Genomic DNA, 27177 nt, shown 5'->3' with positions numbered 1-27177 from the left:
TATGAGGATATATTGACAGAAATTGCCTTAGAATGAGCCATACACTGCAGGTCCCCTTACAGAGAAATCGACATTTTGTGCCGTCATGTTTCTACAGTAACCCTAAACCGACAAAGCTCTCTACAGAGCGCTAGTCCCTCTCTGCTGTCGCCGATGAGGACATTTTTGTCCTGTGGCGGCCACCGTAGTTTATCTATGTGCTCCGAAAAGAGAGGGTGGGATGCAATTCACAACCTCACCACTAGATGCCGCTAAACATCACACACTGCACCTTTAAAGGTAAAGTGTGTAATTTCCGTGGCATTAGTTGCATAAAATGGAATTATTTGTTTATTTGTTTATTTAGGAGTGGGTTATGTACCAGCAGACATGATTAACAAGTCAAAATTTGTAAACCATTAGAGATTTTGAATCGCGGTTACGCTCATGTGACCTTGTAATACAAAACTGTCATGATAGCTTATTGTTTGTATGCGTTTAGACATTGCGGTTTGAAAACAGATTATTTTAAATCATTTAAATGCAATAAGCAGCGAAAGCGAAACTAAATAAAAGTACTCATATTGTGATTTTGGTCATAATTATTGCTAACCCCTAGACTGGACATAATAACATAATCTTTACCAATAAGAGAGTGTTTGAAACCTGTTTATTTTTATTTTTTTGCATTTATTTATTTATTTATTATTAATTATTTTTGGATGGCCTGATTTCTGGTACCCTATCTGGCCAGTGCTGTATGGCTGTATCATCTTGCATCTGTTGACCATGTTTTGCAAACCTAAAACATTTTGGTTTTCTGGAGTGCATTAAATATTGGTGTTGCAAATTCTGCTGACTGAAATATTAGGCTTGATAACACAGTTGAGGTTTTGAAATTCAGTTAGCATCAATGAAAATTAATAATAATTATATAATAATAAATTATTATTATTTTTTTTTTTGTAAAACTGAAAACATAAATATTCATAAATATAAATGTAAAAAATAAATGACGCATAAAACCAATGTTAAAAAACTAAATTCTGGAAATGTTGACATGGCAAGTTAAAATCTCAACTTCTGGGCAGACCGGCAGAAGAAGAAAAAAAAGAGCTGTTGTACCAGTGTTACCTTATATAAATAGTTTGCCTGATATAAATAATTTATGTAAAAAGGGAATGTAAATGCTGGTTATTTTGTGCTTTGTGGGAACATAGTGGTGGTGGCTCATGTTTGTAGAGAACTGTCACGATGTGCAGTAAGCAGTTTAATCAAATATTTGCCGCTAAATTAATTTGACTGGTTTTGTGTTTTTTTTTTTTTTTACTCCTGTGTGTGGAAGCAAGTGTAATGGGTTCCTAGAGACAATGCTGTGGTGTTTTTGCATATTTTAATTATCTGGTGAATAGAAGGAATACTGGTGTTAATTGCAGTTTTAATACAACTGGGGCGTGAAAATGGAATAATTTGTTTGCTGCACACAGTCCGTATAGCTCTTTTTTAAAGTGATGTTTTGTCATTAGGGGGGGAAAAATACGGTAAGTCACTCGTCAGTGACTCCAATAAATAGCAAGCAACCTGAGAATATTAAAACTTGATGGAACTGCAGATAAGTAAATCCCTGAACACAATCATTCACTTTGTTCTACACTGTCCACATGGAAAGAGTTTAAAAAACCTCAAATGCTGCATGGTGTGTCTCTTGAAGGTCTTGTATCTGTCTCATAAGTCAAATGCATTATGTGGTATGCTGCTGCCTTGGCATGTCTTTCATATAGTGTGGAAGTGAGTCAATGTAGTGCCCTTAAGGCATGCCATAATTATCCATCTCTGTTCAGCTACAGCCAAACCTGTCTGATGAAACGAAATACCTATCAAGGTGAAATCCCTCCGCTTCCTCATTCCGCGAGCATCCCGGGTAATTTTAGCCCTTCGCAAACACCTGCACCAGTACTAAACTGCTTCTGACATGCAGAGTAATGGGGGGAAAATAAGCAATGGGCTGTGAATACAAAACTGGAGCAATAGACATTCATACGAGCGGGTGTTCAGCTGAGTTCATGTCAGAGTAGGGGAAGTGCATGGAGGTCAGTGTAACTGTTCACATGCCCGATTAAAGGGCATCCAGGACACCAACAGCATTAACCCCTTTCATTATGGTATTGTATATGTTTTAGCATTGCTGAAATCTTCTGTAGAACATAAAAGAAAATATTCAGAAAAATTTTGCAACCATTTTTGTCCATGAAGTTCAATGGGGTACAGAACAACATTTGAGTTTTAAATTTTTTAAAAGACCCGCCCCTTTAGTTACTGTTGCTATGTCCACCAATCCTGGGCACTGTCACCCCACACATTATGTTCTCACGCAGTGAAAAATATACCGCAGAGCAAAGAGGACACTGAAAACGTGCTGGCAGACAGGACAGAGCAGGTTACTTTTAATACAATATCACAACTCTTACATTTAGTCTTTTTTAAAAGAAGTGTAAACAATAAATACCGTTGTATGGCTCTTTAATATGTTGTGACAGATCGCTGTAATGCCTCAATTAAAGCTGTTCGTAAACTGTTCAAATCTTCCTTCTAGTTCGTGTCAAATAAACATGAGTGAACTTCGGAAGGAATGTTGTTTCAACCGTGGAAAGACGTCAGTACACCGTTTTTCAAGTTCAAATCCACCACATTAATCTACAAACTCTCCTGACCGTTTTGTCTGACAAAATGGCAGATGGTGGATTATGATTGGTGAGATAGCACTATCTGGTAGCTGGTATATATTATGGCTGTCACTTTTTATTCAATAATCGAATATGCATTCGAACATGACGTGAAATATCCGTAATCGAACTATAAATAAACCATCCGGTTTTTAAAGTGGGACCCACTTTATATTAGGTGGCCTTAACTACTATGTACTACATTTTAATTAATCATTTGATGCAATGCACTTATTGTGTACATACAGATTTTTAAATTGTACTTACATTTAAAAAAATACCTGTATGTTATTACGTCTGTAATTAATGTCTGTAGTTACATTTGTAATTATACAGTTGGCACTTCCCTTACACCTAACCCTACCCTTAAACTTACCCATACCACCACACCTGTCCCCTAACCCTACCCCTTAAACTTACCCAAATCACCAGACCTGTCCCCTAACCCTACCCTTTATCTTACCCATACCACCACACCTGTCCCCTAACCCTACCCTTAAACTTACCCATACCACCACACCTGTCCCCTAACCCTACCCTTAAACTTACTTATACCACCACACCTGTCCCCTAACCCTACCCTTAAACTTACCCATATCACCACACCTGTCCCCTAACCCTACCCTTAAACTTACCCATATCACCACACCTGTCCCCTAACCCTACCCTTAAACTTACCCATACCACCACACCTGTCCCCTAACCCTACCCTTAAACTTACCCATACCACCACACCTGTCCCCTAACCCTACCCTTAAACTTACCCATACCACCACACCTGTCCCCTAACCCTACCCTTAAACTTACCCATACCACCACACCTGTCCCCTAACCCTACCCTTAAACTTACCCATATCACCACACCTGTCCCCTAACCCTACCCTTAAACTTACCCATATCACCACACCTGTCCCCTAACCCTACCCTTAAACTTACCCATACCACCACACCTGTCCCCTAACCCTACCCTTAAACTTACCCATACCACCACACCTGTCCCCTAACCCTACCCTTAAACTTACCCATATCACCACACCTGTCCCCTAACCCTACCCTTAAACTTACCCATACCACCACACCTGTCCCCTAACCCTACCTTTAAACTTACCCATACCACCACACCTGTCCCCTAACCCTACCCTTAAACGTACCCATACCACCACACCGGTCCCCTAACCCTACCCTTAAACTTACCCATACCACCACACCTGTCCCCTAACCCTACCCTTAAACTTACCCATACCACCACACCTGTCCCCTAACCCTACCCTTAAATGTACCCATATCACCACACCTGTCCCCTAACCCTACCCTTAAACTTACCCATATCACCACACCTGTCCCCTAACCCTACCCTTAAACTTACCCATATCACCACACCTGTCCCCTAACCCTACCCTTAAACTTACCCATACCACCACACCTGTCCCCTAACCCTACCCTTAAACTTACCCATATCACCACACCTGTCCCCTAACCCTACCCTTAAACTTACCCATATCACCACACCTGTCCCCTAACCCTACCCTTAAACTTACCCATATCACCACACCTGTCCCCTAACCCTACCCTTAAACTTACCCATACCACCACACCTGTCCCCTAACCCTACCCTTAAACTTACCCATACCACCACACCTGTCCCCTAACACCAGCTATAATGTTGACAAGAGAGGAAAGTTAACTTTTTATTTCGTAAGAAGTTATGAAGATAATGTTGGAATGACACAGACATATCCCGGCTACACCCTCTCATCTTGACAGCGTTTGTCCCAGGCACTTTTTACTTCAACTGTGCCTGACAGAAGAATGAATTTTCGTCTGAGATGATTATTACACTTTACAACAAATAAAAAGCTTTTATAAAATGGTATAAGTCCTGGTGGCCATTGAGAGTTGCTATGGCATCCGTGAACACATTCCAGCTGCTGGAGAGGACAGCGTCGACATTTCAGAAGCGGCAGACAAACTGCTCTGTGATGATTCCGATTGAAAGTCAGCAGATCGGTTTAGATGTAAACAGTCCACTAAATCTTTCAATCAGAATTATTTTAATCGGAATAACAAAAAAGTGTATGTGTAAACGTGGCTTATGATTAGACTGTTTGTTTTTTATTATTTTTTTTGGCATCTCATCCAACAGAGTGCGCTCTAAACGTGTTGTAGCGTAGGCCCATGACCAAATCAAGCACGTAGATATTTGAATATATTTGAATACATTGCTTGATATTTGATATCCGTTCAAATTAGATTTTTCTCAAAAATGACGGCCCAATATATATACTATATATAGTGAATGTACTTTGTATGTAAACAAAAATAGTAGCTTGGTCTTTCTGCAAAATACCTAATTTCTGATCCACACATCCGAGAAAAAAAGGAAACAAGTATATGACAAAAATTATTTCTTGGATGAAATATCTCCTTAATTTTCATTTAATAGTAGTCATCCAAGACCACTAGAAACCCTTCACTCAGTTTAATGGTGAACTATATCAAGCTTTTCCCCAAGGACCATTGCATCTCAACTGTGTGCAATGCATCAAGTACGAGCTTCTCTCCATCAGCTCAGTGCTGACTAAACTATATTTTAGAGTCACGTACTATTCCTGCTGGTGACAGCCTTGACTTTGCGGGTCTGTTGATACAGCACAAGTAAGATTTTATCGCTGCAGACCAAACATGATTCAGCTGTTTACCCATCAGTTTGTTGCGCGTGTGTGTGTGAGCACTCAAAGGAGTCAAAGTTTGGCTAGTTAGCTTAGTTCAGTTATCCCCTGCTGGTAGGGCTGTAACTACACCATCTGGTTCTAGAAAAAAACTTTTTTTTTCCATTGATGGCCCACACAAAGTAGCCATGTAGTTTTTGCAAGCAAAATTTATGTCATAATGAATTGTTTTGCTTATTATATGGAAAATTATTAAGTAGGTGAATTAGAAGTCAGCACCCGTGAGTAGAGATATCATATTTCAAAGGGGTCATATACCTGCTGAGATGAATGAACATTTTTACAAATTGCTTTCTCCAGGTTTAATAAACGTTCTCAGTGCATACCTTTGTGATTGCGTGTGTGTCCTTAGTCTCCATCTAAGATTCCAGCATTAACATGAAGATTGCAGATGGAGCCGTCAGGTTAACGACGTGCGTGAGCTGATTAAAATGCCTTACAGTCCTTCTGCTCAGCACTGTTAACTCGTTATCACCTCCACAGGCGCAAAGGTTAACTGAACATTTATTAAGGAAATGTCAAAATTATGCTTTTATCCAAGCCGGACTGTGCTTCAGTGACTCCCAGTGTTGAAAAAATCAAGATTTTAATGTTGTTATTATGTCTATGTAGTGTTTTAACTCTTTCCCCGCCAAACACAGAATTTTCTGCTATTCGTGAGAAAACGCTTTAAGGCCAAACACGGAACGTTCTGGGTTTCCCTGTTTTCACTGTCGGACACTAGGGTGCGGCTATTGCGCATGATCTGAATGAGTACTGAATCTCCTGATCAAAACACACGCGAGCAAGGCGCAGTAAAACAAGCGATCGCATGTAATCATATGCATATGAAAAATAACGGGATCATCTTCATTAAACAGCATATGAATCAAAACTATCTAATGCTACTGACTGAAATGTGGGCTCAGGACGAGCTACAGGACGGTGGAAGCATTGGGAGTGTTGATGGACTCGATCTACTCCATCTGCGTTTGATCATCACTCTGAATCTGATCTGGATACAGTCTTTCACAAAAACATGATTTTCTTAGCTTTTTGTTCAAAATGTTGCTTTTTTATATGCAAGTGTTATCAAGTGAAACTTACCCATATTCAAGTGTTGATTTTTTGTTTGTTTGTTTGTTTGTTTGTTTAAAAGAAGAGGGTCAGCTCTTTATTTTGATATAATTGCATGCTCAGATATTCATTAAACTAAATATTCTATGGGCTATTACATTTTTGTAAAAATTGTCAAAAACCCTGGCGGTGGCTGGCAACTTTTTTTAAAAACACTGGCGGGGAAAGAGCTAATATAATTTTAGACAAACCATGTGCAAATTCATAAGTCAACACCATTGCTGAGTATTTTCTCCTTAAAGCTGCAATGAACCAAAGACAGTCTCAAATAACAAGGTTTGAAATCATGAATCAATGGTGTCTCTTACATCACAAACTACCTTGTAGTGCAGACGGGCTTTATTGTACATTTAGCAATATAGCGGGTGAATTATGTATGGACTTGGTCCATGTTGTGTCATAGCTGGGGCTCTGGAGGAAAAGTTATTTCCCCCTGAATGGAAAAACATGGTGTTAACCCAATATAGCCTACACTCTTAAAAATAAAGATTCTTAAATTGTTCTTTGGCAGGGTGTATGGTTCTATGAAAAACCTTTACTATCTAAAGAACAAAAGGTTCTTTGTAGTGCAAAAAGGTTCTTTAGACTATAAAATGGTTTTAAAAAAATGTTTTTTTAAAGAACCTTTCACAAAACGGTTCTTTGAGGAACCAAAAATGGTTCTTCTATGGCATCACTGTGAAACCCATTTTTGGTTCTACTTTTATTTTTAAGGGTGTATGTTGAATCAGTGCTGCTGCTTGACAGAGAAGAAAAACTGAGCCATATTGAGTTTGATTGTTTGTACAATATCTGTGACTGGACAAAGGACCCAACACGATGGCCAGAGGTGTCCTTTTTTTGTCAAAATGCATGCTGTTCCCCTGAAATATTACAGGACGTCTTTCAATTAAGACGTTTATTCAGTGTTCCTGATTTTAATGTATGTATTGCATAGATTTAATGTTTTAAAATGATCATAAAACTTCATAAAGTCTTTGACTATGAAATGGATATTTTTTCGGAATATGCCTTATGCAATGCAACAGGTGTTTGTTTATGTATAAATGTTTTTGGGATAGAATATAATATATATAATCTAATTTCAAACGTTAATGTACCGCAGTACCACGTTTAACATTTGGCAAAAGTGTAAAGTCCAGTTTTCTAATGAGTATGCCATCAATGACACGGGTTTGTATAAATGTAGATGTCTGTCAGTTTTCTGCAGTCTTGCATGCATGCAGCTTTGTTTGTTTATTTATTCATTTTTCTTTTTAGTACTGCCATGCACGGATGAATTATTTACATTTTACAAAGCAAATTTGAAGTCGACATGTCAGTGTAAATATATTATTTACATTAAATAAATTTAAATACTGATAATAGCAAAGTTTTTTTAATTTGCTTTTTTTATAGCAACCGTCTTTATCAAAAAGGTTATTTATAAAAATGACTATGTCGTATAATATTTGGGGTAGCAGCATGCCTTTTGAGGAAAATCTTTTGTGTGTGACTATAACAGCTTGTAAGCTTGAAGCACAGACATGAGTCCAGCCCTTATTCTAATGAATTACGGATGATTTTTGAATGTTTTCTACATAAATAACCTCATGCATTCTGTTGGTATGTAAAATTAATTTTGACAAACAACTCCGTCTGTTTATTAAGCAGTATAAAACTTCAGATCTGTTTTTATTTTAATTTTATTATTATTATTACTAGAGGTGCAGAAAGCCAAACATGAACTTTTCGGCATTGCACTAAGCAAAAATCTATTGTAATCGTTACAAAAAGTAAAGATAATGCACCTCACAAGGTCAGTGTGTGTTCATTCAAATAGCTTGTTTTCCCTCACTACATAAACAGATATGATGTTTTGATATTCCCAGTAATGCAGACCAAGTCTATGATGTTATGATAAATCAGGCAAAAGGAAAATCATATTAATTACTGCTATGTGTCCGACATTATAAAGATGCCACTGTGCAGCATCAACCTGGATAATACGACAGAAGCCATATTGCGCCAGAATGCCCAACACACACAAGCTGATTGGTGGAGAGGAGACAGAGTGATAAAGCCAATCAGTAAATGAGGATGATTAGGAGGCCATGATGGATAGAGGCTACAGCGAGTCAGGACCTCGGTTAACCGTCTTATTCGAAGGACAGAAATTATGGACAGTATAGTGTCCCCATCACTATCCTGGGATATTAGGGTGAGCAATCCCTTGCTGGCCTCACTAACACCAGCAGCAACTAGTCTCCCATCCAGGTATTGTCGAGGCTCATTCCTGCTGATATGTGATATGCCACTGATATATCTGCTTGCCATTGCCTTTGTGAAGAGTGTGCTGAATTGGTATCTAAACTGGTGTAAGTGAGTAAAGGTGGGGCTTATTTGCATATATCTGCATATACTAAATGAAGCAAGGGTGTAGAGTTATAGGCATGCTATTTTAAGGCATGAAAAAAAATCAACAAGAAAAAACGTTGGTAATCAGAGATGAGATTTAAAGGGGTACTTCAGCCAGGGGCGTGGGACTGGGGGGATAAAGGGTACTGAGTAACCAGGGCCCGAGGCAGGGAAGTCCGTTTTCTATACATACACATACATGGTACGGGGGCCCAGCAAGATGGTTTGTACCCAGGGCCCAAAATTTGGTGCTACGCCACTGACTTTAGCACTGGGAAGATGAATCTGTATTTAAACTGGTCATTAATGTAGTAGAAATGTGAAAATAGTTTTGAATTTGGTGCCCTCTAGACTGAGAAAAGACAGAAAATGTATTTTTGTCTCATAACGATAATTGGCGATAATTCCCAGAATGCATTGCTTCGCTGCCCTACGAGGCCACTCTCAAAGCCAACGCTACAGGATTACTAGATCACTTTCCCACACCGCGTTCATTTGCATAAAAATGTTTACTAAAATAAGGTACTCCAGGGTTCCTACTGATACAAAACCATAAGTTAATCGCTGAAGTAACCCTTTAAGTGATACAATTATTTACTATAGGTAAACTATAAAATATGATTGGAAAATATATTTATAGATAATTTAGTGAAAACATGTTGTGATATCCAAATAACTCATAATAAAATGATGTTCAATGAAGAGTGTTCAATGGTAAAATAAGATTTAATAATTACAAGATAGAGCTGGAAATATTTCCATGTTCCACTCAAATTTATTTTCTCATCTAATCAACAGACAATCTTTCTCTTGTAGATAAACAACAGTAAAATCTGTTTTGGTCTCACATCGCTAAGCCATAGCTAGTCGCAATCATTGTTTCATCTTTTTTTGGTCTTTTTCACCTCGACATAAGCCCTTGTTTTCGTAAGGGCTGGTAGAGAAATTCATGTTTCACAGATGTATTTTAATCCTGATTTTAATCCCATTTGGATCTGCTAAATCTGTTTTTCTTACATAACCTCTGTAAAAAAAAAATAAATAAAAAAAAAAAAAATATATATATATATATATATATTATATATATATTAAAATTAAAATATAATATATTAAAATATATTATATATTAATATATATATATATATATATATATATATATATATATATATATATATATATATATATATATATATATATATATATAATTTTTTTATTCAGTATAAAAAATAACATTATAAAATTAATAAATATGGCCTAATTGTGAAAAGCAATTGTAGTATATGGTGCCAATATACTTATTATCTGGTCAGTTATAAAATTATATCAACAAATAATAAATGAAAATTCTAATGCACACACGCACAGCAGATGTATTTAGGTAGCTAGCGGACTAGCTCATTTTTTATGAATGGAGATTAACATTGTTAAATAATCTACTGGACATGCACCTATAATGCAGAGCTAAAATATGTTTTTAATACACATTAGTAGCATGTGAAGGGCAATGCCTCTTCTATTTTATTTAATGACTGCTTACAGTAAACTGTAAGCTAAGTTACATACCTGCAGGTTTCTCAGGTTCCTGTAAGGCCGTGTGTCCACCAAAGTGTTTTTTCACACGACTGGCTGGTGTATTCAATTGTTTTTAATGGAAGTGCCACTGAACGAGGAGTGTTCGCTGTTTTTTACTGGTCGGCGAGAGTTGAAGAATGTTCAACTTTGAGTAAAATGCAGCTCTCATCACTGTGACTTTTAAACCTAGTTGTCCAATCACAGTGGAGGAGGGGCGGGACAAATACAACACTGACCAACCGTCACGTTCTGCTTCTATTGTACAACGTTAATAGATGAAAACAAGCAGCATTATAACAGAACAATTTAAAACAAGAGCTTGAGCAAATACTTCACACTGTATCTGCATTTTAGATTCATCTGTGAAATGAGATACTACACTTCCGCAGGTATTCCATATTATTTTGAAAACATTCATTAGAAATATAGAAAAGTAATCAAAGGTATTCAAATGTAATCTTTAATGATTGAATTGAATAGTTTCTCTACATATTACATTTTAAATAATTTGCAATCTGTAACTTATTACCTTTCCAAAGTAATCTTCCCAGAACGGATGCTCACATACTACAACATACACACACTACACATAGTAAACGTCACATACACTTACTTAAAATGCTTAAATACCTCCGTTTCTCCCAGCATGGGGCATGCAAATGTTTTTAATTGATTGAAAAAGACAGTGATGCGTCAAAGAAGTGAAAAAGATATACACTATATAGAAGACAACAAAAGGACAACATATAATTTTAATATGTTTTAGCATATAACCTCCAGATATGCCTATAATGGTCCTTCATTGTGCCACTCCTGCACATTATTTTTCTGGCTACTAAAGAAAGAAGTGTTTTTTTGAGCCTACCAGATGACCTTGTATCGTAGAAGGTATACAGGGTTGGTGATATTTTTTAAGGTGCACTGACTTTAGGTAAATTGCTTTAGTCATTGCTTTCAGTTTGATGTGTTCCAGTTTTATTAAAAGGCAACATTTTCCTTGTCAAAGGTGTGCTAAATTCACTCACAAGCCCTCAGGGATGTGTCTTACCCGCATTGTAATGCATGAACTATATTATGGTAGAAGTGCTGTCGTTCTCAAAATAGTTCATCCAATAGGACCGTTTGGTTTCACCGATGTAAACCTTTTAAAGATGTGATAAGCTCACAGGGCTGCTCTGACAGACAGCCGTGAAGTAGTTCCATCCAGGACAACTTCATTATCTGTTAAGTAATACAATCATAGAGTCTACTTTGACCACCTCTCCCTCCCACACTGTACAGAGCGATTGAATTATGCAGGGGAGCCTTTGACACTGGGAAAAGGCATTTCGAATAATTGCCTTTGATCCTCTTTGTCTTTTTCCTCTCTTTTTCTCTCAGTCTCCTTGCATTAAGGGTTTGGGAACGCTGTAGCTCAGTGGAAGTCAAAAGAGATTGACATCTTGACATCTACATTAATTGGCAATCGGGAACCATCAGCGGGTGCAATGAGAGTTTTCCCGCGATCAGGTGGGGTGTGTGGGAGGACAACAAACGGAGACAGGGGGAGAAGGTTAACACTCCAACGAGGAAAGACTTCAAACCCTTTGTCCCTCCAGAGCTGGATTTGCAGTTTGTGGGTGTCGGTCGGTTGGTTGGCAAAGATTTTCATCCAGCCCGTTTCAAAAAAATGAATGAGAGAAGGACACTCAGCAGGAGTCAACAGCTCTGTGAAAAGAAAGCTGATGCAATCAAACGTAAGTGAGGCTAGATTTACAAAGAGCAACACAGATATAACTGATGGAGATTTAGTCATTCTCACTGATCTGCAAAAGGGGAACTGGTGCAGAATAACAGTTTTTTAAATAATGTACTGTGCAAATAGGGTTTACACATGAGCAAGCCTGTACTTGTGTTGCTATTCTTATTATCGTCCATGAATGAGTTATGATTCCATTCATAAGTGGAGTCCTCTCATTCACATCCATTTACACACTTTTAAAACTTTTGAAGAAGTAAGGAGTAAGTCCGTGGTCATTAAGCGTATTCTGTTCCTCTGTTGAATTATAACCGTTTTGGAAAATAACATAAAAGCATAGTCACTGGAATGTATTTTGAGTGGGAAAAAGAGGGGCAGAGTCGCAGGAGTCACGTGACTAGCGTAAGGCAAGATAACTGGATGGTGGAGGCAAAAGCTCAAGAGAACTTTGGTCAATTAATGTTTAATTTCTTTGTTTACTATAAGTGAGTTTGGCTTTTTTATTGTTATTGTTTTTGTTTTTTTTGATTAAAAAATAATGAACCACAAACTAAGCATCTGTTTTAAAGTAAGGGAAAAATCCAAAGATCTTTTATTTATTGCGTTTTATTGTTGTTTTTTTGTTAAGAGCAACACTGAATCATCAATATCTAAGGTTAAAGATCAAAGTCACTGACCAAATATATTTTCTTGTAAAATATGCGGTGTAATCTTTATCAGCGGTGTTGTCAGTTCATTAATCGTTGAGAAAGTGGTAAGTCAAAGGCTCTCTCTGACTGTAGAAATGGTCATTAATTCTTAATGTTGGCTATAGACATGTTGCAGGTTGAAGTCATTAATGTTTCAAATTAGACAAAACATTTTTGCTAAAACATTTTTATTTATTTATATTTAACATATAAATATGCCAGGGAACCACCCCTACTCCACGCTTTTACTGCATAAAAGAATACATTCTAAGAATGTCAGTGGCTTCAAAACAACACACTGACTTTCATTGTGTGGATCAAAAAAAAAGAAGAAAAAAGACATTTCCCAAAATATGTTATTTTATGTTCCACAGAAGAAATAAACTTACAGAAATAAATATGAGGGTGAGGAAATGATGAATGAAAGTTTCCTTTTTTCATGTTTGAGTTCATATTATATACTATTTATTTATTTTAAAGAAGGGTCCAATTCTCACTATTAACTATTAACTAGGACTTGACCTCAATAAACTCATAAACTAATTACTGCTTATTAAAAGGTAGTAAAGTAGTTGTTAAGTTTAGGTATTGGGTAGAATAGGGATGTAGAATAAGGTCATGCAGAATAAAGCGTTAATATGTGCTTTATAAGTACTGATAAACAGTCAATATTTTAGTATTATGCATGCTAATAAGAAAGTGTTACCAAAATTACTTTTATTTATGTTTTTATTGATCAAAAGTGTCAGTAAAGAATTGTACACTGTTACAAACAACTTTTATTTCAAATAAATGCTGTTCTTTTACAATTTCTATTCATCAAAGAATCCTCAAAATTAATACAAAAATCATCTTTGTTGATAATAAGAAATGTTTCATATATTAGAGATCCTACAGATTTCTGAAGGATCATGTGACATTGAAGACTGGAGTAATGGCTGATTTACAGGAAGAAATTACATTGAAGTACATTGTATTATTATGTCCCATTATTATAGTTTTACTTATGTTTTTTTTTTTTTTTTTTTTTTTTTTTTTTTTTTCTTCAAATAAATGCAGCCTAGTGCAAAAACAAGGCTTGGACAGTAGTAACAAGACAGTAGTGTGCACTGAAATTCTTAAATAGAAGATAAAAGTGTGCAAAAGAAGTTTGTTCTTACTAGAAGATAACCTAAAGGGGCAAAAAAGCCCCCCAGCCTGTGGGTTAAAGGTCGATAGAATGTCCTCGATGGCAGCTACTGTATATTCATATATCTGTCATCAGAAAGAGGGGTGCAAGAGGGACTTAGATTCTGAATTTGACATTCCACTGCAAATCCCCATATTACAGAAAATGCATAATTGCTTTTAGAAAATGATTTAAAAATAGATTCCTAAACCCCAGAGAGTCTGCGTGCACAGAGAATATGTGCATAGACTAATCATTTTTAACACAGAGTCAAAAAGAACATTTTTAATAGCGCACAGTCATCTTGGGATGAATGATTGCTCTTGCTGTCTGTCTCTCTTTCTCTCTGAAATTTCACTTATAATGAAATTACAACATTCCCATTAAAACTAAATCCACTTTTTAGATTACTGTGAAAAATCACCGGTGTTAGTGCTGGGATTTGCACCGAGTAAATTCCAAGGTGTGATTTTGGTGAGATTGATGCTGCTGTAAAGTCAATTTAAACTTGCCGTCTGCACAGCAGTTCGTTTGAAGTTTGATGGACCTGGATACTCCTCCATGCAAACTATGAAGTTCCTTTTTTGGTTTTCATGTTCTTGCCTTTTGAATGTGAACTCAAAGCTGTTGCTTTGCCATGAGCACTCCTCCAGCCAAACCGCAACATGATTGAAAGCACTCAGTGAAGGCATTTTCTTTCCACTCCATCTCACCAGTCCTTTACAACCATCTGTAGCTGCAGATGCCAGGCCCGGGCTGCACTAATAGAGCATTTAGCCGACAGATCCACACGATGTCCCGCTCCAAACCTCTAAATGTCCTTTAGGTGGATAGTGGAGTGTTTGTCTGTCTCTGTGGTCTCTTCTCAATGGGGCCCCGGCCAGCAGCACAAACGCATAACCTTCAGTTAAAATACTGCCCCCTGTGTATGTGTCTCCTTTGCATATATTTTCAAGGTCCTGTCTGCATAAACTGTGCTATTTGGGTTTTATATTTGTCCTAGATTTTTTTTTAAACTCTTTTCTTTCAACTACTGTCCCATTTTAATGTCAGTCTCATGACATTTCACTTTGTTAGGCCTAATTTTGTCTGGACCAGTTTACTCTGTAACACTTTAGTATGGGGAACACATACTTAAGTTGTTAAGATCAGGTATTTGGTAGGCCTGAGGGATGTAGAATAAGGCCATGCAGAATAAGGCGTTAATATGTGCTTTGCAAGTACTAATAATCATAGTGATATCATAGTAATATGCATGCCAATAAGCTGCAAGTTAATTGCAAAAATTGAACCCACAAATTAGGGCTGGGCGATATGACGAAATATATCGTCTGGACGATAGAAAATGTCTATCGTTTTATATAAGGCTCTATCGCTTACGCCACGATAAGGCGTTTATGGCAGAATTTTACGTCAAGATGCACCTCACGCCACGGCGTGCCCATGCAATACATAAACGCGCTCCCTCTGTCTCTCTCTCGCTCTCTCACTCACACACACACGCGCTGCAGCCTCCCTTCCACTCACGTCACTTTTTTAAAATCCCCCACAGCGCGAAACACGAGTCCCGCAAACGCGCCGCAGAGGAGCTTGTTTGTAATCAGAGGACAAATGGCTCCTTAGTTTCGAAATGGTTTGGGTACAAGGTGATCGCGTTGAAAATAAAGGCGTTTGTCCAGCCTTAGAAGCTCATTTGAATCATTGCCGCGGCTCATTTAAGAAAATGACAGCTCCGAAGAGACGCCGCTTTAGTTTGAGGTAACGTTACTGCTAACAATAATAAAGAAAGACGATCAACACCTTATGTGTAATATATTTCCAAATGTAAGCCCATCTTAAGCGAAATGCACGCTTCATCCTGTCGTCTGCCCTGGCTCTAACCTCGAGTGTTTACTTTTTGCAAACCTTGTGAGCGCGCAAACCCAAACACTGTGACCTCGCGCCAAATGTTTTATTGGTTTATTAAGTACAAACAGGCGAGTTATGAAAAATTGAGTGCGAGGGATATGTTCAATCACACAAAAAGATTTTGGAATGAGACGGCCAACTGTAGTAGCGTTTAGTCCACTGTCTATAATAGCCTAATTTAGAGATCACTTTTTTTATTTATTTTAACATACAACTTTGATCGGTTAACGTTGATACGGTCAGCCATCGGTCAAACGTTCATCGGTTAACATCCCTAGGCAGGTGTTAACTTTACTAACAGTCTTGCTTTAAAAAAAGGTTCTAAATAAAATAAAAATGTAGTCCATAGGCTACTACCTTTATTTGTTTTGTATATCATTTCAAACTGCATTTCCACATTGCAATTTTGTATAGACTATTCATAAACTGAATTAATAGAAAGGTTGCTATATCGTTATGTATATCGTTATCGGGATATCAAATGAGCTATATCGGGATATGAAATTTTGGCCATATCGCCCAGCCCTACCACAAATAAACAAGACAATGGCATAATTCAATGTATTTCCAGGTTAAGCAGATGTTACAGTATCTTTCAGGATCTTATGGCAGGGATGTAGTGGGGGGTTCAACACAGATGTACATTTCTTTTGTAATACAAAATAGTATTTACTAACCTATTTTATCATAATTTATAAAGTAAAAATTGTTACAGAACAAGTTGTGATCATAATGATCACAATATATAGAACATTTGGCAGTTGTGTATGTTGATTTAGAGTTGGCGTACCCGCAGGGGCTGGCGTTCTCTCTTCACAGGTGTTCCAAATCCAAACTGGAGCTGGCGTAATCTCTAGTTCGCTAGAAACAGAAAGCAAATGGAAAATATTTAGTATAGCTGCTTTTCATGACATTTCAAGCAATAGATATGCATGTGCATTTGATCTGATGTAACTGGTTGTTTTGTGTTATGAGATGTATCATTTGAATGCTTGGCTAAATCTATAGCCCAGATTTCAACTGGGAGAGAGTCTGTGAGCCCCAGACATCATCAGGAAAGCTATACCAGATTTTAGAAGCCAAAATGTGAAAATGCCTCCCCTCCTTTAGTGGATATCCAAGGCACTACCAAAAGTCCAGAGTTGTGTGACCTTAAATAGGTCCAATGCCTCAGTGTCATGGATTGCAGGGCATTTTATGGACATTTAGGGCCTTATAGGTCAGTGGCAACGCTTTGGAATTGATACGGAGATTATTAGGTAGCCAGTGTAGAGACAATAAAATCATATTTTCCGGATTTTACTAAAAATTCACAAACCTTAACTTTGATGATTAATTAAATAAGCTTCTCTTGTCATTTCAGTTGTAAGGGTGAAATCTTTTGCACTCAACCATAAACACCAATTGAGCATCTCCCCTACGTACACACACACACACACACACACACACACACACACACACACACACACACACACACACACACACACACACACACACAACATCTCTGATTGGGAATTTTTTTAACAAATATTTTTTCAGAGAAAAAAAATATATTACTGAGAAAGTTATTGCCATTTTGATAAAAAAAAAAAAAAAAAAATGAAACCAAACATTTTCCTTTAGAATAACATGCACCAATCAGACCAATGGAATGTTTATTAAGAAAGCATATGCAGTAAGTTTTTCATTTTATGTTGCATTTAAATCAACACCACCAGAAAACCAAGTCTGAACTCTGAATAGAATTTAGTCTAATGTAGACATGTAGTTACAGAATCAACCAACTGGGGCTAACTAAATCCTGCTAACAGCCAAACCCTGAACTCTTAGATATAACTAACAAACAGCACTCCATGGAAGTTTAATTGTCCAGCTTGCTCTTGTAGAGACATTTAGCAGTAATCTTTAGGTGTAAGAGCTGCACGTCTCTGAAATTTGGGCAGTTTGAGAAGTACAGTTCCTCTGAGAGTCAGGCTCTTTTGTCCTGTATATTGGCAAGGCGCCCAGGGAAACAAAGGCTCACCCCGAGCACCTGAAGCAAGGTGACTCCATCACTAGCGGAGTTAAGAAGGAGGGTGTCTGGTACCACTGCACCAGCCTGCGTTTCTCTTTTGACACTTTCCCTGATTGGAATTGGTGGGCCTATCTCTCTCATTGCAGGACCAGGTGAGACAAGGCGATATACGTCCTGTTCTCTCAGCCTGGGCTGGAGTAATAAGAATATAATGGAGATACATTTGCATTCATCTACTCTGGTATTATAAAGCTCTATATTACACAAATGTGATGGGTTCGGTGTGACAGAATGGGGGAAGGAATGAATCTTTCAAAGAGAAATCAATACATAAAACAACAGGCCAAGAAGTCAACGAGAGTTTTGACTCAGAGCAAGGTCAAGGACTGAGAGCTCGTCTCATAAAATTTCACAGATGCATAAACACCTGAATATATCACCCGACACACTCTCTCAATTCAATCTGCTGGCTTCCATTTCATAGCAAGAGGCACTGAGGGAGTGAGAGCGAGAGTGAGAGGGAAATTTAAATAGCTGTCCGATATGTTTATGTGTTGGTGTAGCTCGGGGATTCCATGCCAAGGAGCAGTGTTCAGGCCAGGGACTGAGATAAAATTAATCCAGCCCTGACCCGGACATGGGACACAGAGAGGGAAAGTGAACCGAGCATTTCCCAGATGCATATGTGTGCTTCCATCAGTCATAGTGCCAGCTAAGCAATCAGGAAGGGTCAGAACATCAATATGAAGTAAACGAGTGCCTGAACTCCTCTGAACCGTGACGAATTCTCCTCTAGGTCAAACAAGAAACCAGCAAGGTGTTACCAAAAACGTTATATAGAAAGAATAAGCCCTGCCTTCTAAATTAGAGAGCCAATAGCTTATTGATAGTCAGCAGCTGAGTCTCATTTCGTTAAATTTCGAAGGCTGCGTCCTCCGGCGGACACATCCTGTGTAGGATACAGTATACGGAGTGTCCTTGATCAGAATTAAACGAGACGTCCTTTATACGACATATAGGCAGGAAGTATCACGTTGCTATGACAACACGTTCAGCCTCGTTGCGCTCTCACACCAGTTATATGAATGAAAATTATTTATAACTTGAAAATGACTATGAAATGTTTCTTTTCTTGACAGCAATGTACTGTTCTAAACGTTTAAAAATCACTAAACAGTTGTAATCCTGTTTACCAACCTGTTTGAGGTAAGAGCTTAAAAAATAAAAACAAGCTTGATCTACTTACATTTAAACACCATATCAACGCTTGCATGTATATCTGGCAGTGGTGCCGTTTTTTCATATAATAATAAAAAAAAAATGACGGTTGTTAACGGTGACGCAAATAATTGTATAATTGAAGGTTGCATTTGGAGTGTCCTACTCACTTTTTTTGAAATGAGACAGCCTTATGAGTCATGCAGCCTTCAAATGCGACCTCCGGAGGACGCAGCCTTCTGAAATAAGACACAGCTAGCGTGTCACTGCAGCTGCAGTTAGAAGCTTCGGTTGCTATAGAAACAGTCATTGTTCTGAGACGCATGCTTAGGCTGGTTCAGCCTAAATCTAAATTGTTTTAACGGTATTTAAGCATAAGACCCAACATTTATGTAGAGTTGTTGCCAGATCTCATTGGTGATTCCATATAGGAAATTGAATCATAAGCTTGGTAAACAGCTTTGGAGAATCTGATGTTTCCCTATTCAAAGAGACTAGCTGTCCTTGCATGACTGAAGCTACCCGAGAGACGTTTCAAAGATGGCCGCCGAATTTAATGTACAATTGGGTGCTACATAGTGAATACAAAAATACATTAAACAGTAAACATATTTACAGAATAACCTGTATAAAACTGTAATTTACAAACAAGAAAAGTAAAGTAAATTCAGCAATACACACTGCTACTAAAATTGTTTTGTTCCCTTTGCATATAGTGACAACCACCATAATAATGTATGTGGTAATATATATATATATATATATATATATATATATATATATATATATATATATATATATATATATATATATATTTTTTTTTTTTTTTTTTTTTTTTTACATGTTATTAACAAATTAGCAAAGGCTGTGCTAATAATTAATAATGAAAAATGTCAATATAGAGAGTTGGGTCTGCAGGGTGTATATCCGTCAGTAACATGATTTTACATTTATGAAAATTCCATTTCTATAGGCAAAATATCTAGAAAATTGTGGAACATAAATGCTTTACACATTCCGTTTGAAGCGCTTAATTTAAGGTGGCTTGCCAATTTAGGTTCCTTGACTGTGCTTTTCAGTGTGTTCACTTTCAGCTATAACCTTGTACATAAATGTTTTCTATTTATACACAACACGAAGAGAGCACACTAAAATATGCAGTCTGATACAGGACTTAAAGGGGTCATATGATTTTGAAGATTATTATTTTTTGGATTGGGTGTAGAAGAATGTTTTTACATACTGTACATTATTGTAGCTCTTCTGTACCCCATCTTTCTAAAATGCGTCAATTTCTACAAAGCCCCTCCTTCCGAAAAGCTGGGTGTGCTCTGATTGGCCAGCTGACCCAGTGTGTGTGTTGGAAATGTAACGCCCCTTACCATAATTGAACATTGAGAATTGAGATTTGAAAATGATGTAAAATGTGTACCTTGAATGCAATGTAAGTCGCTTTGGATAAAAGCGTCTGCCAAATGCGTAAATGTAAATAATAAAACATATATACAGACTCTGATTCAGAAGCACCCCATTTTTTAGAAATAGCCTTTATGCACAGCCGACCTTGTACTCTTCCAGGTTCAGGAAACTGTCCTCCTTAAAATGCGCTGGACACACACATACATTTGGTTTGTACTGTTCTTGAACAGTGTTGTAAATAAACCCTAACCTCTGATTCCTAATTGCGTCCGCTTTCAGAAGGCCAAATCAAGTGCTGTTTTCACACAGAAATATGACAACACTTCTACGAGAACAGAAGCCGTGGCTTCTTTCTTTGTGGGAGAATCTGCCTTCTCTTTTGGAACACAACACAAGAAAAAGGAAACCATGAAAAGGCATCTTACGACCCCATTAAAACTAAAAGCTAGGTTGTAAATACGCTGTTCAAACCTATCCCAGATTGTAAAAGCCATTTTATTTGCTTTTCTTGTTCAGTTACAAAAACATAATTGAAGCACGTTGATTGTAGGTCGAAGCGTTTTGTTACACTACAGTTTATTCTCCTAGACATAAATATTTATTCAACTCATTTAGTTTGCTTGCTGAAGTAAGACTAGTTAATATGAAGAGGGAGCAGGGAATGAATTCTCATACATTCTCAATGTACCATTAAGAGCACAGCTCAGCAGAGCTTGTTGGCCTTTAGGGCTAATGTAATCCGTCAGAACTGGACCAGATGCTTAACGTCACATTCACACATACATGTACAGGTTTGTAAATGTGCACAAAAGGCATTTAGCTCTCTCTCTCTCTCTTTCTCTCTCTCTCTCTCTCTCTCTCTCTCTCTCTCTCTCTCACTCTCTCTCTCTCTCTCTCTCTCTCTCTCTCTCTCTCTCTCTCTCTCTCTCTCTCTCTCACTGCTGTTTATATCCATCTGTCTTTCTGTAGTCTCGCTCTCTCTCCTTGATTATTCAGTCAGAACTTGAGGGACTCAGCACCTCACAGGTCAGTAGGGTTAGGTAAACCGTTTTTTTTTTTTTTGCACAGCAGCACAGTATAGCACATCTTGGCCATTTCTGCCAGAACTAAGACATGCCTGTAATTGACTCTAAAATGAGAGACATCTAATACAAGGGCACTAGAAAAAGAAATGATGTGTAAACTGACAAACGCACACACATAGGACAAGCACTTATATTTTCTGCCCTGTTAGCTAAATAAAAAAATGCATTAGGAAGACAACGCTATTTGTGAGATGATGTATCTCTTGTATTACTACATACTGAATAATGCAAACAGTCAGACAGCAGAGTGGTTGCAAACTGAGAATGGTGGTGGAATTTATTATTTTGTATACCTCCAAAAAAAATAAAAAAAATAATCTATTTTTATTTCCAGCTAAACACTGTTTTTACCTAATGTTTTTTTTTCTGGCCACCCCAAATATCTATAAATCAAATCAAGGAATACAACTTTTTGATTCCTTCTCAGTTACACCTATGCAGTCTTCATGAAAGCAAATATTCCACACAGCAAAATCCAGTCAACATGTGTTACTGTAAATCTGGTTTCAGCCTCAGATATTCTTGGCAGCAAGCAGCAGAAGCAAAGTATATGGGTAGTTGATGCATAAAATGTCAATTTAACCTAAAATCAAGATGCGCAACATGCGTATGTTTTGCACGTTTTTGCCTTCATTTATTTATTTAGAGGGTCCTGTGATGTGATAAACAAATGATACATTTTGCATGTAGCCTGTCAAATAATATGAGACAGAATCATTTACAGCAACAATAGTGTAGGGGTGAGACGCATAGCAATAAATATTTATGCAAATTGACCTGAGGTTCGAATCCGCCTTTTGCTGAACTCGCTCTATTTCCTTTTCCCATCGCATATCAGATCGGAAAAGCAGTTATTTTCAGTAAAAATTAAAAAAATATTAGAAAAGTGAAAAATAACGTATAACGTGCTTAGCAAATATTAATGCCTTACTTTGCATGACCAAATTGTACATCCTTTATCCAATCGTACCCAGGAATATAGGAAAGTTTCTAAACGCTGAGATGCCAAATGTGAGGTAGTTAGGGGGTTGGTGGGTATGGTCCCCCGAGAACATGTAGAATTTCTATGATGTACATATGTGCATTTTAAGATGTTCTGAAGATGTTTCTTCAGAAAAGAAAGTAAACATATGGTTAACTGATATTAATAGACACGTTCATTTACTGAAGGCTACCAGGAAAGCTAGGTAACTACGTTTATTAAATTAATTCACAATATTCACACATTCATTACTAATCTTATCCCCATAACAGGCTGAAAAATGCTGATTTTTTAATTTACTGAAGGCTACAAATTTAATCATAATAATTTACAATATGTACACAATCATTATTAAACTTATGCCTAATCTGAAGAAAATGGAATTGTTAATATTTCTTGTTTGTTAATTACATTATGAAATCTTATTACATAGGTCTGTTTTTGATTCAAAATGGCAACATTAGACAACATTTTATTAATTTGGATGAATATCTTTGTAATTTGTTTAACATTCCTGACTTAAAGAATCAGCTGACAAATATGAAATATTTCGTTTTTTTACAGTCTATGGTTAAGCTAAATACATATCTTGCACTTCACATCATCACACTGCTAAAATTCACTTTCAGCCTCTTTAGCTTGTGTGAACATAAATCCCACCTACTCTGATTTGATTGGTTTTGTCAAATATTTTGACATTGACGAGCAGTGACAGACCAGTGAGGCTGAAGCCCCCTTAAAAAGGGCCTAGTGACGCCCATGTAAACTAGTGTTATAACTCTGATATGGTTCTGTGAATAAATGAAAGTTGGAGCTGTGAAACTCCTTTAGGCTCGGCAAACCAACCACTTAAATAAATGCGCCAAACTGTAATGCATTCTCATATCCCAGATACTTTAATATGGATGCCGCTGTTCCTCGCAGACCCGCACACAAACACTTTAATATTGATGGGGAGATCCATAAAATTGCTTCCTTCACTCTTATCAGCGGCAGCAAGAAATGGAAGTCGTGGCACTCTCTTTATATCTAAAAGTCTGTAACTGCGGCTCCCCGCGGGGTCTCATTTCTATCCATTCAGGAGTGACGGAGTGAGAAAGACCGTGTAGCTCATAGTTCTTGTGGCACTCTTTACACACTTTATTCTGGAACAGAGAGTTCTTGTTCTGCATTAATTGTTGTTTGCTGACCTTTAGCCAGCTGGTGTGATTGCCATCGTCTCCCTGTTGCTTTGTCAAGTCATTTCATGATCCAGACTGTGAAATGGTCAAATAAATGGAACCACTGAATTACTGTCATAGTGGCAGACATGTTAAGATGCAGTATCAGTGTTATTACAATAAATACCTTACAAAAGGCACTGGTGCGCGCCCATGTTAGTTGCCATGGAGACATTGATAACTGTGCTCTTTGTTTTTCTCTTCTTAGGTCTGGCTGTTCACCAGATCATCACCATCACTGTGTCCCTCATCATGATCGTCGCAGCCTTGATCACTACTCTAGTCCTTAAAAACTGGTAGGAAACATTCTTTTCTTTTAGCTGTGTGCCAATGAATTTTCTGTCTGTCTGTCTCTCCCTATTCCTGTCCCTCTGTCTGTTTATCATCTTTTCTATCTGTCCTTCTCTATCCCTCTTGTCTGTCGATGTGGACAGTGACCCCTTATTGCACCGAGATATCTGGATACAATCGCTTTTTCCCAAACCTAGTGAGCTTCATCCGTAGGCAGACACTTAAGATCCCTTCTTCTCCTCAGAGAGGTCAATCCCAGAGTGCATTGCAATGTTTAGTGAAAAAGTCTTTTGACATGAAAAATGTTTTGAAACTGTTCATTGCCAAGATTAGATTAATTAAAGGGTTAGTTCACCCCAAAACGAAAATGTTGTCATTAGGGATGGCGAAAACTAAACATTTTCTTGACCGACCACCGAGCATCATTAGCCGGTTGATCGATTAGTTTAAAATATGCTGCGCTATTTGAAATAACAGCCGCGTGCCGCGCCTGCAATTTCGCAAGTGTCGCATCTCTCTGCCTCTCTGCCTCCCGCTCTCACACACACACACACACACACACACACACACACACACACACACACACACTATCCCGGCGCCACCGCCTCCCTTCCACTCACGTCACTGAGTCCCGCAAACGCGGCGCCGAGGAGCTTGTTTGTAATCGGAGGACAAATGGCTCCTTAGTTTTGAAATGGTTTGGGTACAAGGTGATCGCGTTGAAAATAAAGGAATTTGTCTAGCCTTTAGAAGCTCATTTGAAACATTGCCGCGGCTCATTTTTAGAAAATGACAGCTCCGAAGAGACGGCGCTTTAGTTCGAGGTAGTGCTAACAATAATAAAGAAAGACGATCAACACCTTATGTGTTACCACTGAAATGTAGATGTAATATATTTCCAAATGTAAGCCCATCATATGCGGAATGACGCTTCATAGTGTCGTCTGCCTTGGCTCTAACCTCGAGTGTTTAGCCTGTTTACTTTTTGCAAACCTTGTGAGCACGCAAACCCAAACGCTGTGACCTCGAGCCAAATGTTTTTATTGGTTTATTAAGTACAAACAGGTTTTGAGTGTGAGGGATTTGTTCACTTCACACAAAAAGATTTTGGAATGAGGTGGCTAAGTGTAGTAGCGTTTAGTCCACTGTCTATAATAGCCTAATTTAGAGATCACTTTTTTTACAGACAACTTTGATCGGTTAACTTTGATACGGTCAACCATCGGTCAAACGGTCATCGGTTAACATCCCTAGTTGTCATTAATTCCAATCATTCCAAACCAGTAAAACATTCCTTCTTCTTTAGAACACAAATTAAGATATTTTTGAGGAATTCAGAGAGCTTTCTGAACCATCCATAAGCATCAACGTCATTGCAACATCTCTGTGTTGAACCACTTTAGTCACATGAACTTTGGAGGGGTCAGAGAGCGCTCGGAGTTCATCAAAAATATCTTCATTTGTGTTTCGAAAATGAACAAAAATCTTACAGGTTTGGACAAGATGAGGGCGAGTAATTATTGACAGAATGTTCATTTTTTGGTGAACCATCCCTTTAAAGAAATTAAACAGGGTGGGCCTGGCCCTACGCCAAATAATGAAAAAATAATAATTGTTATTTAGAAACTAGAAAGCAGTGTTAGAAAGTGACCGTGATCTTCATAAATCTATCAATTCAGGCTGTAAACCAGTAACTAGTAAACTCCTTAGTGCTGAGCCCGGTGTGTTTATATCCCTTTTTAGACCAGCCCCATTTGTTATAATATAAAGTTACAAAATCTGTTACAGGGAAAAAAGTGAAATAATGTTAAAACTCCAGCCCACCACTAATGTCATAATGTCATTGGCCCAACCTTGCATCTCAAAGCTCGAGCTGGGCCTATCGTTAAAGGGATAGTTCATATGAAAATGAAAAATTCTGTCATCATTTACTCACTCGCAACTTGTTCCAAACCTGAATGGATATCTTTCTTCTGCTGAACACAAAAGGAAGATAGACAAAAGAGAACTGGAGCGCTGCTGGAATCCCTTGCACCCTCTGGTGCTCTTGGAAGGGTTAATGTTGAAAAAGAATTTGGAAAAAATCCAAGTCCAGGCACTCAATAGGATGCAAAAGTAAAAAAGCCTTTATTGGTAGGGCTAAAACATTAAAACACCAGCGCGTATCGGCCCATTGGCCTTCATCAGGGTGTTGGTGACACCCTGATGAAGGCCAATGGGCTGATACGTGTTGGTGTTTTAATGTTTTAGCCCCACAAAAGGAAGATATTTGGAATAATGTTTGTAACCAATTCGATTTCAGCAGCAATTGACTACTATTGTTTCCCAGCGTTTAAGGGTGCTTTCACACTTGGTTCGATTGCCTGGACCGAACCAGAGTTCGATTGCTCGCCTCTCCCCCTGCCCCCGCTGGACTGTGTTCATATTATATTATTTCAGACCGAACCTGGGTTTGTTTGCGTCATCAAAGCAGCAGCTGTTGACCCGGTTGCTTAGTAACGACAGCGAGTGTGAGCGGCATTATATTTTTATATTTTTGTTTTTGAACCATTGGTTTTGTTACCAGAGCTTCAGTACGTAATGACACTTGCATCTATCTCGCAAATGCACTGCAAATACTCTAAAGTACGCCGAAGACGAGCAGAGATGAGATCTAGAACTCTCTGCTTGCAGTATGTCAGTGACGCTCGTCAGGTAAAAGAGTGAAACACACACAAAACACACATTTTTACCAAATCATATGTCATTAATAGTGGTTCAGTGGTTCACTTCACATCAGCAACGAACTGTACAAGAGTACACATGAACCAAACACCTTTTTAAGCAAACTCGGGGACTCGCAGGTGCACACCCGAGTTCAGAAGACCGCGTTCACAGCATCCAAACAAACCAAAATCTGACGTCAATTGAACCCAGGTGCGCACCAAAA

General features: G+C 37.9%; 1 protein-coding gene and 1 long non-coding RNA gene across 3 annotated transcripts in view; one reads left to right on the top strand and one right to left on the bottom strand.

The window, feature by feature from the left end:
* The window catches only part of ajap1 (adherens junctions associated protein 1), a 163897-nt gene that overhangs the window by 129604 nt on the left and 7116 nt on the right, over positions 1–27177 (top strand). For both annotated transcript variants that reach the window (XM_067413915.1, XM_067413916.1), the window contains exon 3: positions 24166–24253. In XM_067413915.1, the coding sequence (XP_067270016.1) occupies positions 24166–24253 (88 nt within the window). The remainder of the gene's footprint in view (positions 1–24165; positions 24254–27177) is intronic.
* Positions 16648–27177, bottom strand: part of LOC137038908 (uncharacterized) — a 131721-nt gene continuing 121191 nt past the window's right edge. The window contains exon 4 of the long non-coding RNA XR_010897572.1: positions 16648–16880. This is a non-coding gene — a long non-coding RNA (uncharacterized lncRNA). The remainder of the gene's footprint in view (positions 16881–27177) is intronic.

The sequence above is a fragment of the Pseudorasbora parva genome, chromosome 13 (genome assembly GCF_024679245.1).
Source record: "Pseudorasbora parva isolate DD20220531a chromosome 13, ASM2467924v1, whole genome shotgun sequence".
Classification (NCBI taxonomy): Eukaryota; Metazoa; Chordata; class Actinopteri; order Cypriniformes; family Gobionidae; genus Pseudorasbora; species Pseudorasbora parva.
Note: the sequence above shows the minus strand (reverse complement) of the source record. Positions and strands in the feature narration are given on the sequence as shown.